Source organism: Salvelinus fontinalis, chromosome 2 (genome assembly GCF_029448725.1).
Source record: "Salvelinus fontinalis isolate EN_2023a chromosome 2, ASM2944872v1, whole genome shotgun sequence".
Lineage (NCBI taxonomy): Eukaryota > Metazoa > Chordata > Actinopteri > Salmoniformes > Salmonidae > Salvelinus > Salvelinus fontinalis.
Window position 1 is genome coordinate 95,211,612 of NC_074666.1, and position 13,674 is coordinate 95,225,285.

A 13,674-nucleotide genomic window follows, 5' to 3' on the forward strand; every position below is an offset into this window, starting at 1 on the left:
TGTTACACACACACAGTGAGAGAGCCCTCCAACACACAGAACCACAGAAGGATCCTCACCCCTCATTCTCCAACAGTCCTCTACAGTCGACCACAGGTCCTCCACTGCCCAAACCATCTCTGGTCTGGAGGCTCACTGGAAAACACAGTTAACACACATTACACACACAGTCTGGTACAGCTAACCTTGTGGGGACACACAATTCAGCCCCATTCAAAATCCTATTTACCCTAACCCGTACTCTTACCCTAACCTTTACATTAACCCTAACCCGTACTCTTACCCTAACCTTAACATTAACCCATACTCTTGCCCTAACCCGTACTCTTACCCTAACCCATACTCTTACCCTAACCTTAACATTAACCCTAACCCATACTCTTGCCCTAACCTTTACATTAACCCTAACCCATACTCTTACCCTAACCTGTACTCTTACCCTAACCTTTACATTAACCCTAACCCGTACTCTTATGATAACCTTAACCCTAAATACATTTTTAAATAGTATTGTCCTAGTCGTCATGCATCTGATTGCCCTTATTAACACACAGCATACGGAGCCTATAGAGAATACCACTGCTGCTGCAGCGCCTCAGCTCGTTGTTGCTGCTGGACTGAAACGGGCCATTCTAGAAGCAGTCATTGTGCAACAATTATAAATGCAAATGGCGTGTTAAAAACAGTTTTGATGGCCATGCTTTAAAAAAGAGCTACTATTTTTATTTTCCAAATGGTAATTGATGAGCGCCTCCCATTCACTATTCAAGTGTATAGGCAGCGGTAGGCAGGCTATCACGGAAACGTGGAGGCAATTCTTTTATAAAGTCCTCCGAATAGGCCATTGAAACCAGCATTTCTCTCCTGTTGAATTGTTTTTCATATCAACTTTCTTTCACTGTCCAGAAGCCAACGGCACAATCCTAGTCACTTCTCTTTTCAGTTCACTGCAGCTAGCGACTGGAACGAGCTGCAACAAACACTCAAACTGGACAGTTTTATCTCAATCTCTTCAGTCAAAGACTCAATCATGGACGCTCTTACTGACGGTTGTGGCTGCTTCGCGTGATGTATTGTTGTCTCTAACCTTCTTGCCCTTTGTGCTGTTGTCTGTGCCCAATAATGTTTGTACTAGGGATGCACGATATATCGGTGAACATATATCGGAATCGGACGATATTAACTATAAAATGCCAACATCGGTATCGGCCTGAATTCTAGTTTAAAGCCGATGTGCAAAATCGATGTCAAAGCTGACGTACATACCTATATAACGTAGGTACACGGCGTAATGACGCCACGTAAAAATGTTCACTACACGTGCAACACAGCATTCCCAACCTAGCCCACAATGTCTGCTGTGTGGATCGAGCAGTCAACAAGTCGAGCAGGCATTTGAAAGAGTAAGAACATTTCAGAGAGACAACTCAAAGGTGAAATCCATTAACGACAAGATAATGGAATTCATTACCAATCAAACGTTCTCTGTCGTGGGTGATGTTGGCATTCGCCGACTGGTCGAGCACCGGTACACACTACCAGGTGCGCTATTTTTCAGATGTTGCCCTACCGGAGTTACACAGTAATAGCGTCACTGCTATTAGCTTCACAACATACTATGGAACGCCGTTTGGGTCTTTACGTGTTTAAAAGATACTATTTGACACGTTAAATAAGCTTTTAATTTGACATGTCAAATGACACAGTTCTATTATAGAATGTTGTGTGTTGTGAATTTGCACGTGCGCCACCACCACTATCAGTAGCACTGTCAAAGCTGTACAAAACAAGTCTGCAAACAAGCAAACACCGGCCACGAACGATGTGTTCACAATACCGTTTTGGTAATAAAGCATTATTTGTTCAACGGCATCTTCTGGGGTCGCTAGCTTTAGCTTGGTACCTAGCTAGCACCAATACAACCAGCCTGAAAACAATGACCAGTAGAAACTGCAGTCATTTTCATTATTCTTAGCAATGATTTAGGAATCCTTGTTAGTAAGTATTAGCTAGGTTGACACTTGTTGTTCACCTATTGAAATTGAACTTCAGTTCATGAAAATAAATAGCTAGTCAGCTACTTAACCTTGTTGCCCAAAGCTAACGTTATAAGCAGCCAGCTAGCTTCATCTGGCTAGTGATGCTCGGCCGGACTGGGTTATGTGTTGTGAAAGGCTGTACAGTGAAATAAAGATGCCCCCAATGCAACTCTAAACTATAATACATCCAGTGAGATTTCAGCAGATTTTTCTCAAATTTAACTAATTATTGTCTTTTGTTGATTTTATATAACATTCCAACCTCGTTTAGCATGATCTATTAAATTATTGCATAATTCTACTATTTGTATTAATTTGCATCACTGTCAATTACATACTTTTATTTTGAAGGCTCAACCGCAAAGTCCACTATTGTGGCTAATCCTTATTGTGGCTAGCTTCACATAGATGGGTCTGACCACCATTAATCAAATAAGAACTGTCTTGTAAATTAGGGTTATTTTAGATAATGACACCTAGCTATATAGTTAGCTAGCTAGTTAGCTACTGAAACAGATGTCGTTTTGTTGTGTTTTTGGGGGAGAACATTGTTTGCCTCCATGAGCTAGATAGCTTTTCTTTATGACCAGCACTGCAGGTACACGAGACAACTTTACCAGCATCATAGCAGACGTATCGATGAATCGTTGTGACGTATGAAATACGAGTGATAGTGTAATCAATGTGTAATAACTACGTTAAAAAAATGTATGAACGTGTTAAATTATTATGTGAAGTGCAGACATATTCAGGTCCTGATTGGTCAACAAGCTTATTTGACACGTCAAATAGTGTTACTTAACGTGTATATTTTTTGACACGCAAAGACCCAAACGGCTTCCTGGTTGAGAATGAAACGACTGAACAAATGAACAATGAAACAGCACAGAGATTGACTTCATCACTACTTGTTTTGTAAGAAGTGTTGACAAGCTGTCTGTTTAAACTACTAACACACAGCTCAGACACCCATGACTACCCCACATGTCACCAGAGGTCTGTTTAAACTACTGACACACAGCTCAGACACCCACACATACCCCACAAGACACCAGAGGTCTGTTTAAACTACTACCCCACCAGAGGTCTGTTTAAACTACTACCCCACCAGAGGTCTCTTCACAGTCCCCAAGTCCAGAACAGACTATGGGAGGCTCACAGTACTACATAGAGCCATGACTACATGGAACTCTATTCCACATCAGGTAACTGATGACGCAGGAGAATCAGATTTAAAAACAGATAAAAAATACACCTTATGGAACAGCGGGGACTGAGAAGAGACACACACAGACACACGCTCACACGTGATAAGACACGCACTCTACACACACGTACATTGTAATATTGTTGTATAGTGGTTTTATACATGTTGTATTGTAGATATGTAGTGGTGGAATACTGTTATATGATGTACTGTTTAATATGTAAGGTCAGTGCTAAAATGGGCTCCCGAGTGGCGCAGCGGTCTAAGACACTGTATCTCAGTGCAAGAAGCGTCACTACAGTCCCTGGTTCGAATCCAGGCTGTATCACATCCGGTGGCGCATCGGATTGGCCCGGATTCGCAATTGGCCCAGCGTCGTCCAGGTTTAGCCGTCATTGTAAATAATAATTTGTTCTTAACTGACTTGCCTAGTTAAATAAAGAATAAAAATAAATAAATGTGTTTGGACCCCTAATGGGGATCCTTGATAAATATAAATTATATGGGCGAGGTAAATTAAAAATCTGCCCGGTCATGTTGTCCGGCACCACCTTTTCCTATCGGAAACCCTGTGTCCAGTCAGTCTTACCTACGATCTGTCCCCGTACTGCATCACTGTCTGATGGATTCAGCTTACAGAGATCCAACCGCTGGTCTGGAGAGAGAGAGAGAGAGAGACAGACACAGAGAGAGAGGGACAGAGAGAGAGAGAGAGAGAGAGAGAGGGACAGAGAGAGAGGGACAGAGAGAGAGAGAGACGGACAGAGAGAGAGAGAGAGAGAGACAGACACAGAGAGAGAGGGACAGAGAGAGAGAGAGAGAGAGAGAGAGGGACAGAGAGAGAGGGACAGAGAGAGAGAGAGAGGGACAGAGAGAGAGAGAGAGAGAGAGAGAGGAGAGAGAGAGGAGAGAGAGAGAGAGAGGAGAGAGAGAGAGAGAGGAGAGAGAGAGAGAGACAGACAGACAGACAGACAGACAGACAGACACAGACAGACAGACAGACAGACAGACAGACAGACAGACAGACAGCAGACAGACAGACAGACAGACAGACAGACAGAGAGAGAGAGAGGCAGAGAAAGAAAGAGAAGAGAGAGAGGAGTTTGTAGTGTACCCGTGTGCTATAGATCCATGCCAGAACATGTCAATCTGATAACATAACTAAAGCCCCCCGTTGTAACTGCCGTCGGCTGTAAAGGTCTGAACATGTTTTGGACACTTTTGGTACCTAAAGAAACTGAAATGTGGCATTCCCTTTCACTTCTCCAAATGTTGTTACATTACAGCCTTATTCTAAAATGAATTAAATAAAGCATTTCCCTCACCAACCTTTCACACAATACCCCATAATGGCAAAATGAAAACAGTTTTTTTTACATTTTTGCAAATGTATAAAAAAACTTAAAAACAGAAATACCTTACTTACATAAGTATTCAGACCCTTTGCTGTGAGACTCAAAATTGAGCTCAGGTGCTTCCTGTTTCCATTGATCATCCTTGATGTTTCTACAACTGGATTGTATTTATTAGGGATCCCCATTAGTTCCTGTCAAGGCAGCAGCTACTCTTCCTGGGGTTTATTATGGATCCCCATTAGTTCCTGCCAAGGCAGCAGCTACTCTTCCTCCAGAAAAAGTAAGGCAGTTATACAATTTTAGATGAGAAACCATGCACCTGAACAAAGATAGCACAGACATGCGATTGCCTTTTCAATCATAGTTATACAACTTGAAAAACATTACAATACATTTCACAACATATTCAGTGTTTGCCCTCAGGCCACTACTCTACTACCACATATCTACAACACTACATCCATGTGTACGTGTCTGTATAGTAGTGTGTATGTTATTGTGTGTGTACCTGGGTGTGTGTGTCTCTTCACAGTCCCCGCTGCTCCATAAGGTGTATTTGTATCTGTTTTATAAATCTGATTCTCCTGCTGCATCCGTCACCTGATGTGGAATAGAGTTCCATGTAGTCATGGCTCCATGTTGTACTGTGCACCTCCCATAGTGTGTTCTGGACTTGGGGACTGTGAAGAGACCTCTGATTGCATGTCTTGTGGGGTATGCATGGGTGTCCGAGCAAACAGCAGCTCAGTGCATTCAACATGTCAATACCTCTCACAAATACAAGCAGTGATGAAGTCAACCTCTCCTCCACTTTGAGCCAGGAGAGATTGACATGCATATTATTAACTTCTCTATGGTAGGAGGCACTATTTTCACCTCCGGATGAAAAGCGTGCCCAAAGTAAACTGCCTGCTACTCAGGCAGGATATGCATAGGATATGCATATAATTGGTAGATTTGGATAGAAAACACTCTAAAGTTTCCAAAACTGTTAACATTATGTATGTGAGTATAACAGAACTGATTTGGCAGGCGAAAACCTGAGAAAAATCCATCCAGGGAGTAGGATTTCTTTTTTGTTGTTGTAGTTTTCTATTGAATGCCTTTACAGTATCCATTGACTGAGGACTCAACTTGCAGTTCCTATGCCTTCCACTAGATGTCAACAGTCTTTAGACATTGTTTCAGGCTTGTATTGTAAAAAATGAGGGAGTAAGACAAGTCTGAATGAGTGGACACTACAGTGGCCTAGAGATTTTTCATGCGCGAGGCCGAGACAGTGCCTTTCTTGTTTACCTTTTATATTGACGACGTTATTGTCCGGTTGAAATATTATCGATTATTTAGGCTAAAAACAATCTTAGGATTGATTATAAACATCGTTTGACATGTTTCTACGAACTTTACGGATACTATTTGGATTTTTCGTCTGCCTGTTGTGACTACGTTTGAGGCTGTGGATTACTGAACAAAACGCACGAACAAAACTGAGGTTTTTGGATATAAAGAGAGACTGTATCGAACAAAACAAACATTTACTGAGTAAATGAATGTCTTCTGAGTGCAACCATATGAAGATCATCAAAGGTAAGTGATACATTTTATCTCTATTTTTGACTTGTGTAACTCTTCTACTTGGCTGGTTACTGTTTGTAATGATTTGTCTGCTGGGCGCTGTTCTCAGATAATCGCATGGTATGCTTTCGCCATAAAGCATTTTTTAAATCTGACACCGGGGTTGGATTCACAAGAAGTTCATCTTTAAACCTATGTATAACACTTGTATGTTTTATGAATTTTTATCATTAATATTTCTGTTTTTGAATTTGGCGCTCTGCAATTTCACTGGATGTTGGCCTACCCTAGTGAGGTTAATGTCAGTTCTCTGTGTACATCTAACGGGCCAGCCGTGCTGCACTGTTTTGAGCCAATGGCAATTTTCTTAAGTCCCTCTTTGTGGCACCTGACCACACAACTGAACAGTAGTCAAGGTGTGACAAAACTAGGGCCTGTTGGACCTGCCTTGTTGATAGTGTTGTTAAGAAGGCAGAGTAGCGCTTTATTATGGACAGACTTCTCCCCATCTTAGCTACTGTTGTCTCAACATGTTTTGACCAGGACAGTTTACAATCCAGGGTTACTCCAAGCGGTTTAGTCACTTCAACTTGCTCAATTTCCACATTATTCATTACAAGATTTAGTTGAGGTTTAGGGTTTAGTGAATGATTTGTCCCAAATACAATGCTTTTGAAATATTTAGGACTAACTTATTCCTTGCCACCCATTCTGAAACTAACTGCAGCTCTTTGTTAAGTGTTGCAGTCATTTCAGTCGCTGTAGTAGCTGATGTGTATAGTGTTGAGTCATCTGCATACATAGACATACAGTGGGGAGAACAAGTATTTGATACACTGCCGATTTTGCAGGTTTTCCTACTTACAAAGCATGTAGAGGTCTGTAATTTTTATCATAGGTACACTTCAACTATGAGAGACGGAATCTAAAACAAAAATCCAGAACATCACATTGTATGATTTTTAAGTAATTAATTTGCATTTTATTGCATGACATAAGTATTTGATACATCAGAAAAGCAGAACTTAATATTTGGTACAGAAACCTTTGTTTGCAATTACAGAGATCATACGTTTCCTGTAGTTCTTGACTAGGTTTGCACACACTGCAGCAGGGATTTTGGCCCACTCCTCCCTACAGATCTTCTCCAGATCCTTCAGGTTTCGGGGCTGTCGCTGGGCAATACGGACTTTCAGCTCCCTCCAAAGATTTTCTATTGGGTTCAGGTCTGGAGACTGGCTAGGCCACTCCAGGACCTTGAGATGCTTCTTACGGAGCCACACCTTAGTTGCCATGGCTGTGTGTTTCGTGTCGTTGTCATGCTGGAAGACCCAGCCACGACCCATCTTCAATGCTCTTACTGAGGGAAGGAGGTTGTTGGCCAAGATCTCGCGATACATGGCCCCATCCATCCTCCCCTCAATACGGTGCAGTCGTCCTGTCCCCTTTGCAGAAAAGCATCCCCAAAGAATGATGTTTCCACCTCCATGCTTCACGGTTGGGATGGTGTTCTTGGGGTTGTACTCATACTTCTTCTTCCTCCAAACACGGCGAGTGGAGTTAGACCAAAAAGCTCTATTTTTGTCTCATCAGACCACATGACCTTCTCCCATTCCTCCTCTGGATCATCCAGATGGTCATTGGCAAACTTCAGATGGGCCTGGACATGCGCTGCCTTGAGCAGGGGGACCTTGCGTGCGCTGCAGGATTTTAATCCATGACGGCGTAGTGTGTTACTAATGGTTTTCTTTGAGACTGTGGTCCCAGCTCTCTTCAGGTCATTGACCAGGTCCTGCCGTGTAGTTCTGGGCTGATCCCTCACCTTCCTCATGATCATTGATGCCCCACGAGGTGAAATCTTGCATGGAGCCCCAGACCGAGGGTGATTGACCGTCATCTTGAACTTCTTCCATTTTCTAATAATTGCGCCAACAGTTGTTTCCTTCTCACCAAGCTGCTTGCCTATTGTCCTGTAGCCCATCCCAGCCTTGTGCAGGTCTACAATTTTATCCCTGATGTCCTTACACAGCTCTCTGGTCTTGGCCATTGTGGAGAGGTTGGAATCTGTTTGATTGAGTGTGTGGACAGGTGTCTTTTATACAGGTAACGAGTTCAAACAGGTGCAGTTAATACAGATAATGAGTGGAGAACAGGAGGGCTTCTAAAAGAAAAACTAACAGGTCTGTGAGAGCCGGAATTCTTACTGGTTGGTAGGTGATCAAATACTTATGTCATGCAATAAAATGCAAATTAATTATTTAAAAATCATACAATGTGATTTTCTGGATTTTTGTTTTAGATTCCGTCTCTCACAGTTGAAGTGTACCTATGATAAAAATTACAGACCTCTACATGCTTTGTAAGTAGGAAAACCTGCAAAATCGGCAGTGTATCAAATACTTGTTCTCCCCACTGTACCTGTTTTAGTAAAGATTGGAAAAAGGGGCCTAGCCAGCTGCCCTGGGGAATTCCTGATTCTACCAGTAAGGGGCCTAGCCAGCTGCCCTGGGGAATTCCTGATTCTACCAGTAAGGGGCCTAGACAACTGCCCTGGGGAATTCCTGATTCTACCAGTAAGGGGCCTAGACAGCTGCCCTGGGGAATTCCTGATTTAACCTGGATTATGATGTAGGGGCTTCCAACAAAGAACATCCTCTGTGTTCTGTTATACAGGTAACTCTTTATCCACAATACAACAGGTGGTTTAAAGCCATAACACATACGTTTTTCCAACAGCAGACTATGATCGATAATGTCAAAAGCCGCACTGAAGTCTAACAAAACAGCCCCCACAATCTTTTTATAATCAATTTCTCTCAGCCAATCATCAGTAATTTGTGTAAGTGCTGTGCTTGTTGAATGTCCTTCCCTATAAGCGTGCTGAAAGTCTGTTGGCAATTTGTTTACTGTAAAATAGCATTGTATCTGGTCAAACAACATTTTCCAAACGTTTAACAAGAGTTGGTAATAGGCTGATTGGTCGGCTATTTGAGCCGTTGTTGTCAGACCCCGGTGGCTTGTCATTGTTGATAGACAACAATGTTTTGTCCTGTTTTATAAAATCATTAAACTAATTGGCAAAATCAGTGGGTTTTGTGATGAATGAGGCATCTGATTGAATGAATGATGGAGCTGAGTTTGCCTTTTTGCTCAAAATGTCATTGAAGGTGCTCCAAAGCATTTTACTATCATTCTTTATATAATTTATCTTTGTTTCATAGGGTAGGTTCTTCTTCTTTTTATTCAGTTTAGTCACATGGTTTCTCAATGTGCAGTACGTTTGCCAATCGGTTGTGCATCCAGACTTATTTGCTATTCCTTTTGCCTCATCCCTCTCAACCATACAATTTTTTTATTTCCTCATCAATCCACAGGGATTTAACCGCGCAGAATTGAGAATAGCCACCTCATTCCTGTAATCCTCCGCTAGCAAACAATTGCCGCATTGGAATACTGGATTGTCAATATTGTCGCGGACAAGAGCGTAATAAACACAGCTTCTACATCGCTGGGAAAGTTTGTTGGCTAAATCAGGCAAAGCGGGCTCTATTGCAACCTAGCGAGGTTGGAGTTTTGTCAAAGGCACCTAAAGACTCTCAGAACATGAGAAACAAGATTCTCTGGTCTGATGAAATCCAGATTGAACTCTTTGGCCTGAATGCCAAGCGTCACGTCTGGAGGAAACCTGGCACCATCCCTACGGTGAAGCATGGTGGTAGCATCATGCTGTGGGGATGTTTTTCAGCGGCAGGGACTGGGAGACTAGTCAGGATCGAGGGAAAGACGAACGAAGCAAAGTACAGAGAGATGCTTGATGAAAACCTGCTCCAGAGCGCTCAGGACCTCAGACTGGGGGTGAAGGTTCACCTTCCAACAGGACAACAACCCTAAGCACACTGCCAAGACAACGCAGGAGTGGCTTCGGGACAAGTCTCAATGTCCTCGAGTGGCCCAGCCAGAGCCCGGACTTGAACCCGATCTAACATCTCTGGAGAGAAAATAGCTGTGCAGCAACGCTCCCCATCCAACCTGACAGAGCTTGAGAGGATCTGCAGAGAAGAATGGGAGAAACTCCCCAAATACAGGTGTGCCAAGCTTGTAGCGTCATACTCAAGAAGACTCGAGGCTGTAATCGCTGCTAAAGCTGCTTCAACAAAGTACTGAGTAAAGGGTCTGAATACTTATGTAAATTCTTTTGATAAATTATCAACATTTAAATGTGATATTTTTCAGTTGTTTTTTTGTGAAAACATTTATAAAAACCTGTATTTCCTTTGTCATTATGGGGTGTGTGTAGAAAAAAACAATTTTAGAATAAGGCTGTAAATGTGTCAAAAGTAAAAGGGTCTGAATACTTTCAGAATGAACTGTAGGCTGCCAGTACAGAGCCTCTAGTACCAGGGCAAAGCAGCTAGCAAGGTACTGCTCTGTTTCAGCTGGTATGGTCAGTCTAGCTGTATGGAGAAGGTACTGCTCTGTTTCAGCTGGTATGGTCAGTCTAGCTGTATGGAGGAGAAGGTACTGCTCTGTTTCAGCTGGTATGGTCAGTCTAGCTGTATGGAGAAGAAGGTACTGCTCTGTTTCAGCTGGTATGGTCAGTCTAGCTGTATGGAGGAGAAGGTACTGCTCTGTTTCAGCTGTTATGGTCAGTCTAGCTGTATGGAGAAGGTACTGCTCTGTTTCAGCTGGTATGGTCAGTCTAGCTGTATGGAGAAGGTACTGCTCTGTTTCAGCTGTTATGGTCAGTCTAGCTGTACGGAGAAGGTACTGCTCTGTTTCAGCTGGTATGGTCAGTCTAGCTGTATGGTGAAGGTACTGCTCTGTTTCAGCTGTTATGGTCAGTCTAGCTGTATGGAGGAGAAGGTACTGCTCTGTTTCAGCTGTTATGGTCAGTCTAGCTGTATGGAGAAGGTACTGCTCTGTTTCAGCTGTTATGGTCAGTCTAGCTGTATGGAGAAGGTACTGCTCTGTTTCAGCTGTTATGGTCAGTCTAGCTGTATGGAGGAGAAGGTACTGCTCTGTTTCAGCTGGTATGGTCAGTCTAGCTGTATGGAGAAGAAGGTACTGCTCTGTTTCAGCTGGTATGGTCAGTCTAGCTGTATGGAGAAGGTACTGCTCTGTTTCAGCTGGTATGGTCAGTCTAGCTGTATGGAGGAGAAGGTACTGCTCTGTTTCAGCTGGTATGGTCAGTCTAGCTGTATGGAGGAGAAGGTACTGCTCTGTTTCAGCTGTTATGGTCAGTCTAGCTGTATGGAGGAGAAGGTACTGCTCTGTTTCAGCTGGTATGGTCAGTCTAGCTGTATGGAGGAGAAGGTACTGCTCTGTTTCAGCTGGTATGGTCAGTCTAGCTGTATGGAGTAGAAGGTACTGCTCTGTTTCAGCTGGTATGGTCAGTCTAGCTGTATGGAGAAGAAGGTACTGCTCTGTTTCAGCTGGTATGGTCAGTCTAGCTGTATGGAGGAGAAGGTACTGCTCTGTTTCAGCTGGTATGTCAGTCTAGCTGTATGGAGGAGAAGGTACTGCTCTGTTTCAGCTGGTATGGTCAGTCTAGCTGTATGGAGAAGGTACTGCTCTGTTTCAGCTGGTATGGTCAGTCTAGCTGTATGGAGAAGAAGGTACTGCTCTGTTTCAGCTGTTATGGTCAGTCTAGCTGTATGGAGGAGAAGGTACTGCTCTGTTTCAGTCGTATACAGCCCAGGAACCCAGCCGTGTGTGTGTGTGTGTGTGTGTGTGTGTGTGTGTGTGTGTGTGTGTGTGTGTGTGTGTGTGTCTTACAGCCCGTGTCTTTCAGTCTGCTGATGGAGTTAGCCAGCAGTCGTATACAGCCCAGGAACCCGGCGCCCTGCCTCTTGTGGATCTTCTTATGGTTCCACACACTGATGGTGATGGAGTCTGTCTTCCCTATGTACCTACACACACACACACACACACACACACACACACACACACACACACACACACACACACACACACACACACACACACACACACACACACACACACACACACACACACACACACACACACACACACACACACACACGGGTCAGGATTAGAGGTCGGCCGATTAATTAGGGCCGATTTCAAGTTTTCATAACAATCGGTAATCGGCCTTTTTGGACGCCGATTATGGCCGATTACATTGCACTCCACGAGGAGACTGCGTGGCAGGCTGACTACCTGATAACCTCTCTTGGATACGTGAGACGTTAGCATCTTCAACAGCCAGTGAAACTGCTGGGCGCCAAATTCAAATACAGAAATACTCATTATAAAAATTCAGAAAACAAAACATATTTTACATCGGTTTAAAGATTAACTTTTTGTGAATCCAACCACGGTGTCAGATTTTAAAAAATGCTTTACGGCAAAAGCATACCTTACGATTATTTGAGAACATAGCCCACTAGACAAATCATTAGAAACAGTAACCAGCCAAGTAGAGGAGTTACACAAGTCAGAAAGAGATAAAATTAATCCCTTACCTTTGATGATCTTCATATGGTTGCACTCAGCAGACATTCATTTACTCAATAAATGTTCCTTTTGTTCAATAAAGTCTCTTTATACCCAAAAACCTCTGTTTTGTTCGCGCGTTTTCTTCAGTAATCCACAGGCTCAAACGCAGTCAAAACAGGAAGACAAAAAAATCTAAATTGTATCCGTAAAGTTCATAGAAACGTCAAACGATGTTCATAGTCCATCCTCAGGTTGTTTTTAGTCGAAATAAATCGATAATATTTCAACCGGACAATAACATCGTAAATTTAAAAGGTAAACAAGAAACGCACTGTCTCGGCCTCGCGCATGAAAAAGATCTGTGACACTTTAGGGTCCACTCATTCAGACTGCTCTTACTTCCTCATTTTTCAAAATATAAGTCTGAAGAAAATTCTAAAGACTGTTGACATCTAGTGGAAGGCATAGAAACTGCAATTTGAGTCCTAAGTCAATGGATACTGTAATGGCATTGAATAAAAAACTTCAAAACCAACAAAAAAAACTACTTCCTGAATGGATTTTTCTCAGGTTTTCGCCTGCCAAATCAGTTCTGTTATACTCACAAACACTATTTTAACAGTTTTGGAAACTTTAGAGTGTTTTCTATCCAAATCTACCAGTTATATGCATATCATATCTTCTGGGCCCGAGAAGCAGGCAGTTTAATTTGGGCATGCATTTCATCCAAAAGTCCAAATGCTGCCCCCTACCCTAGAGAAGTTAATGACCTAAGGCTCGTATTTCTGTGTGTTTATTATAATTAACTCTATAATTTGATATTTGATAGAGCAGTCTGACTGAGCGGTGGTAGGCAGCAGCAGGCTCGTAAGCATTTATTCAAACAGCACTGCGTTTGCCAGCAGCTCTTAGCAATGCTTGAAGCACAGCGCTGTTTATGACTTCAAGCCTATGAACTCCCGAGATTAGGTGGCAATACTAGTGCCTATAAGAACATCCAATAGTCAAAGGTATATGAAATACAAATCGTATAGAGAGA

At 42.7% G+C, this 13,674-nt stretch overlaps 1 protein-coding gene across 2 annotated transcripts in view; it reads right to left on the bottom strand.

Moving 5' to 3' along the window:
* The window catches only part of LOC129832338 (E3 ubiquitin-protein ligase SMURF1-like), a 54,709-nt gene that overhangs the window by 35,080 nt on the left and 5,955 nt on the right, over positions 1–13,674 (bottom strand). For both annotated transcript variants that reach the window (XM_055896347.1, XM_055896338.1), the window contains exons 4-6: positions 11,952–12,085; positions 3,836–3,901; positions 60–135 (exon numbers count right to left, since the gene is read on the bottom strand). In XM_055896347.1, coding sequence (XP_055752322.1) covers positions 60–135; positions 3,836–3,901; positions 11,952–12,085 — 276 coding nt within the window. The remainder of the gene's footprint in view (positions 1–59; positions 136–3,835; positions 3,902–11,951; positions 12,086–13,674) is intronic.